This window comes from Drosophila elegans, unplaced genomic scaffold (assembly GCF_018152505.1).
Source record: "Drosophila elegans isolate 14027-0461.03 unplaced genomic scaffold, ASM1815250v1 contig_814, whole genome shotgun sequence".
Classification (NCBI taxonomy): domain Eukaryota; kingdom Metazoa; phylum Arthropoda; class Insecta; order Diptera; family Drosophilidae; genus Drosophila; species Drosophila elegans.
This window is the reverse complement of record NW_024546167.1, coordinates 2,097,242-2,103,386: the sequence shown is the minus strand read 5'-3', so window position 1 is coordinate 2,103,386 and position 6,145 is coordinate 2,097,242. Positions and strand designations below refer to the sequence as shown.

The window sequence follows — 6,145 nt, the reverse complement described above, 5'->3', positions numbered from 1 at the left end:
ATGTATGGCATGCAATAACGACTAGGAACGATAGCTAGAAAGAACGAAGAGGGATGAACGAGCGAGTAGAGTAGAAGAGAAGTAAAATAGACGAGCTTGAAACGACGAGAGAGGAACGACGAAAGATCGACAACGATGAGGAGCGCACGATGATGAATCGAGTTCGTGATAAAGTAACGAGTAACGAGTAGCGAGTACCGATTAGCGAGCTGCTAGTGTGCGTGCTCGCTTCACTTGGTATTCAGGATGTTATATTTGCTGTTCTCCGCTTTCGTTTCGGGAGGCTAAGTTCACTCAGAAGCTTTGGCTGTGGTTCGCTGCTTCCACTACGCAGCGCATTTTGATTAATTTTATTGAGATGAGATTGTAAGAGTGTGGGCATAATTTTCACAACTTAAGCCTAGATCGAACTCATACCAAGAAGCAACACCCGACGTCCTCCGCCTCCGTCTCCGTTTTCGAACCTCAATGCCACCTCCTGCGGCGGTAGGTAACCTGTTCGTTGACCAGCTGCCAGAATTTGGCATTTAGCCAGAGGACGAACAGGACCAACTGCATGAGCAGCGGCCATTGCTGCAGCTCGTACCTTGTCCTTCGCACCAGTTGCTGCAGGCGACGTCCGCCCCTCTTAACCCCACCGCCGCCCATCGACCGATCCTCCGGCGGTTCATAGCTCAAGTTGTAGTTGTAATAGTAGTAGTAGTTGTTGTTGTAGTGCTGCATCTCCACCGGCACCAGATCTAGGGATTCGTTCCGCCCCGAAACTTGGCTGCTACATCGGTTTTGTGTCTCTAATTGTTGACCTTGGGTCTGCGCCCCAAAGTTATATTGATTGGTTGCTGTGGCTGTTGTTGTGGTTGTTGTTCTTGTTGTCGTGGTATGAGTCGTGGAATGGGTTGCATTATTGTTGTTTGGCTGGTTATCATAGTTATGGCGGTATTTCTGTGGTTTACGATAATATTACATGATAACGCATTTGCCCTTTTCGGCCCACGGATTGTTCTTCTTATCCGGCGCATTGATCAACGGATCGTTCTTTTCGTTCTCCTCGATGAACGAGCGCATTCTGTAAGAAACAAAAAACAAAAAGGTATTTTAAAAAAAAACATATTTTAAAAAGAATTATGATCTGAATAACATATTTTAAAATAAATTAATCGCTGATAAATGCGTTCAATTAAAACATATTTAATATTTAAAACATATTATTTCTTAAAGTTTTTATAAAATTATTTTCTCTTATAAACTTGCCTAATTTACATTACTTTATATAGCTCTTGATAAAGCTATATCACTTTACAGTATTATTCCACTCTCTTAAATTTAGCTTATAAAGGTGCAAACCTTTGCCGTAAAACTTAACTGAGCTCGAACAACTTTATTTGGTAATCTTGTTCTTTAAAGCTCATAAAATGTGTAAGCTCTCGTTTTTCCTGGCCTTAGTTAAAAATCAAGACATTTTAAAGGTATAAATACAAAAAAGGGGCTGCCATCCGCACTTAAAGCTAAGCGAACATAAACTTGTAAATACCTTACTTTATTTGTTGGAAATTTGGGGATTGGGTTTGGATTCGGGTCTGAAAGGCAGAGGACAGCAGGTTTTATGTTAATCCACACACAGATGGACATTAAAAATGTTTGAACAGTTTGCACGCGCCAAGGAAACTAACATTTCAAAATCCCCCTGGATCCCTTTTCCCCTCCGAAATATTCGCATATAAATTTTGAGTGTTGCTGTCGAGCTGCCATTGTTGTTTTTCGTTGTAATACGCTTATCCTTTGGGGCCATTAAAATGGTGGCCCTGCCGTTTGCATTTGTCCTTTACTTTATTCCTTCTGTCAGACTGCCTGTCGCTTCTCCTTCATCTGTTATCTATTTTTATTCCCTTTTCCCTTTCACTCTTTCTGTTTTGCGAAATTTGGCAGAATTTTTTTTATTTAAAGGGAGTATTTGCGAGGAGCAGAAAGGAGCTTGAAGGCACATCTAATGGCAGCTGCGAAATATACAGTTTGAGGGACAGTCGTCTGGGAATGAGTTTTGCATTTCAATTTGCTAGGTTGGTAATTTCCTGTCTCTTACTTTAAACTTTATTCCTGAGTCTGTCAAATAGAAAATCTTGCCTTCCTGTTAATAAGACTTCACGAAAGTTGTTGAATTAAAAGGGCACAAGTAGTATTTACTTTCTCAAGAAAACTTTGTCTTAGTGAATGTCGGAGAAATCATTTAAAAGAGTGTGGTAGAACTTAAAATGTGTTTTAATTCATTCGTATTATTTTCCATTCATGTTATTGATGTTTAAAATAGATTACATATTGATTAAATGTCAAATTATTAAAATTTTTTATTTATCAGCAAATATTAAAGTTATTATTTGCATCTACTCAAAGACAACTATTTAATTTCGATTGACTGATAAGTTTTCCTGGAAAAAACATGCATAGTTTGCAGAGAATAAGAAAAGCTTGAGCACTTTCCCATCCCAAAAACCAGTAAATAAATATTTCGATTGCCCATTCGTCTTGGCTGCTTTCTGCTGCTTTCCGGCAAACCAATTGCAAATTCCGAAAAGCGGCTGCACTTTGTGGCTTTATTTATAGAACAAATGTTTTCTTTTGGCTTTTTGACCAAATGTTTCAGCTGTTCTTTGGCCTAAAGTTTCCCTTTCCACTTGTCCGAATTATAATTTATTTATTTGGGTGTTGAGTGCCCTTTCAGTTGACCGCAAAATTGCTTTAAGCATCGTGTGGTTGCTTTGACGTTCTGTGTGTGTGTGTGTTCGAATAAATTTAATGATTTGCATTGCATGTGGCGCCGGCAATTGCAAATTATCAGCAAGTGTTTGGGTGTCTGTCATGTACAATAGTTCTGTTTGCTACGACCAAACCTTTTCCTCACCGATTGCTCCTGGTTGGGTCTCAATTATCAACTGCCAAGGTGTGCGGGGGCGGTCTACGCCCTTCGTGTAATAATGGGCGTGGCATGCATGCATAATTTAACTTAACAAGACCATGTCGTCGGCAGCGATGTCCTTGTTAGCCCGGTGTCGTTATCCTCATGCCTCCGCCTGTGCGTGTGTGTGTGTTGGATTTTCTCTATTTCCTTGCTCATTTTCCGCATCAACAGAGCAAAAGGCAATGTCATGCCGGCGGTTGGGGCTACTATATATCCCATCCCCATTCCACGAAGGACTGCCTAAAACAATGCCCCCCGCTGCCCCACTGCCCCGCTACCCGGATCCCTTCACGTTTTTCGTCTCTATTCGAACTGGCTAATGGGCTTATGACTTTGCGGTTTCAGCCTGTGCAACCGGGAAAACTCACACACACACATATAGCCAGCAACGTAAAAATGAAAATCCACAGAGCTTAGGAAATATTCTTTTTGGTTTTATGCTGTTTTCTCTGCTCTCTTTTTAAGGGTAAACAAAGGCCAAGGGTTTCCAGGGGTTCGAGAATCGGCTCGGCGTTCAAGGCCAGGTCGAAGCGCAGTAAACAAAGTTGTTATGATGACGTTGGATCTTTGGCAACCGAAAAGTAAATTTGGAAAAAAACCGAGCAAAAAAGCAGCTTCCCCTGACCCCAAGGTTGTGGAGTCCAGCCGGGCTCTTACCATTAAACCCCTTTAGTAAGCGTGTTGCTGAACATGCATTTTTAATGAGACCATCAGAGCGGATTGAAAAGGCCAAAAAACAATGGCTTAAGACCCTAAGATGTCTGGTTTTCGAAGTAAAACCGAAGAGGACTAAATATGTATTGAGAACTTTTTTACTTACAATTTTCCGCAATTAAAATTTATTGATCGTCGGCCCTTCTCTGACTTAAGTTGACTATCTAAGCTAAGAAATACTTAAGAATTTCCTTTTGCTTTCGGGCTCTTTCGGCCCACCAGTGCGTGACATCATTAGCATCTGTGATGAGTTTCCCCTGTTTTTGGCCAACTTTTCTCATAACACAAGGTAATGGGTATGTGAGTATAAGTAGACGATATGCCACAGGGACATAAAAAACTTTTATTCGTCATCTGCATTTAATTTGAGTGCCTGTGCCGAACATCAAGGGAAAATCATGTGTAAGCTTTATGGAAAAGCGTAGGCAAACAGGCTGAGTGCCTCTCAAACTGCCATTCAGCGTGGAAAACATCGAAAACTAATTCAGCAGACCGTAGTCGTCCCCCTTCAAGACTGGTTCCCCCTCAACGAGCCACAAGCCCACTTGGCCATGGGCTTTCATGTGCCAATTAAAAGGACTCCATACTCCATTCCCCATTCCGCCACTGGACTTGATAATTGTAAGAGCTTCAAATGAAAAGCCATTTGGACGCACTTCCCAACATTATCAGACAAGGAACAGAAGCCCTGACAACATTTTGCTTTTAGGGTTAGAAGAATTAATGTTCTGCAATGATGAAATCAGAACAAAGGGAATCAGGAAGTTGGTCGCAGACTTCGAAAGATGATGATGGAAATTAAACGATAATTCTATTCAACGGATGTATGCATTAGCAAGGATAAATAATTCAGAGAACAGCAATGACATAATTTAAAAGGGGTGAAGAAGCGCTTAACTACTTTGTTTAATTTAAAAAATGTTATTTGATTAAATACATTTCAAAAAGAAAATATAGTTTCCAAATTAATTAAAATTGTTGTATGTCAATAAATTCATAAACATAAAAAAATAATTGTAATGGACAAAGATGGGAAATTAAGCTCAATTGACAGTAAAATACAACATTCAATTTGCTATTCTTTTTCTACTCATTGTGATTGACATTAAACCGAAATTAAATCAACGTTTAATTTATGCTGATGATTTCGATGAATGAAGTAATTTGTCGTATTCACTCCACAGAGTAAAATTTCATTTAGGGGTCTAGCTCACCCACATCAATTTAGTTTTTAATGGAACGAGAGACACGCGCACAATCTATAATTAAATGCCGAAACAACATTTGGTATTCCTCCCTTTTCCGTCTGAAACCATTCAAGCAATCATTTACCTTTGAAAGTTTGCTACCTTTTCCGGTCTGTCAGCTGCACAAAAAACACAAACACGATGTAAATGTTGATTTATGACAACCACAAGCACACGCAAATGTCTGTGTGCGTATACGTAATCACACGCAATCTTAAGCGCCTGAAAGCATGCTACAAAAAGCATTATTTATCGATGGCAGCCAAAGCAGCAGAAGGCATTCGCATTCGAAAGCAGATGGCTTAGATCGAGGAGCTTCGAAATTAGAATTGTCTGTTTTTCCGAAAGCCCAAAGCTCAACCCAAGTCCCCCCTCAGCCCGAAAAAAACCCCAACCGCTGTCACAGCTCCCACAAACATTTCATATTCAGCTTGGGTAAACAAATGCGTCAGCCACATGTCAATTTGCATCTGCGTGTGCTTTCCTGTGTGTGCTCGCCTTTATCTCAGTCCCAATCCCCGTCGGTTCAACCCCCTTTACAAATGTTGCCCATCCTTGCCACGCATGTGACAGAAATGAAAAGCTTAAAATTTCACTTCGAGCCTATTATAATTGTTTACAAACATTGGACGTTGGGGGAAATCCGAAAGCACTTATTGTCTTTCATCCTATTAATCATGTACCCTTTCTTTAGCTCTTATTAAAATGTGGAAACCGAAAATTATGTATTATTCTCCTATCACTGAAATACAATAATATACATTTTTTTGATTATCTGATGCTTAACTTATTTTTGCACATAAAAGGTTTGTGTTTTGACAAAAGCTTAAAATTCCAAGTTACAAAACGACCTAGGATTTCAAAAACTTAAATTTTTAATTATTTTCCAACATTTTAAAGTGTCATTATCAAAATGAAATGCTCTGTAGTTTTGGTACACCCATAAATAGAGCATGTTTCCCTGCACGACCTTCACCATAAACTAATTTCTAGCTCATTTCACCCTCACACACACTCTCATCCGAATAAGGGTGTGTGTGTGTCGCGGCCTTCTTCTAAATTTAGCACACTTTTAAGCGCCACGACAAGAAAAACAGCAAGCCCGTAGCGAAGAAACGCAAATGGCACTTAAAACTCAGCAGACAAAACTTTGAGGGTCTTCCTCCCATAATTTACATATGTGGTCGTGCATACGAGAGTGCCTGCTTCGGTATGTGTGTGCCGTAGTCTT

The 6,145-nt window shown here is 40.0% G+C and overlaps 2 protein-coding genes across 2 annotated transcripts in view; both read right to left on the bottom strand.

The window, feature by feature from the left end:
• Nucleotides 1-308: 308 nt before the first annotated feature.
• Nucleotides 309-723, bottom strand: LOC108141887. Its single transcript, XM_041710322.1, has one exon. The coding sequence runs from the start codon at nt 721-723 to the stop codon at nt 466-468; it is 258 nt and encodes an 85-aa protein (XP_041566256.1). The 3' UTR covers nt 309-465.
• Nucleotides 724-956: 233 nt separating this feature from the next.
• The window catches only part of LOC108141888 (guanine nucleotide-binding protein subunit gamma-e), a 42,129-nt gene continuing 36,940 nt past the window's right edge, over nt 957-6,145 (bottom strand). Inside the window, exon 3 of the mRNA XM_017265497.2 lies at nt 957-1,066. Within this exon, the coding sequence (XP_017120986.1) occupies nt 961-1,066 (106 nt within the window). The 3' untranslated portion in view covers nt 957-960. The remainder of the gene's footprint in view (nt 1,067-6,145) is intronic.

Excerpts from the sequence above, each read along its gene's own strand:
- LOC108141887 (XM_041710322.1), bottom strand. The coding sequence starts at position 723 with ATGCAGCACTACAACAACAACTACTACTACTATTACAACTACAACTTG.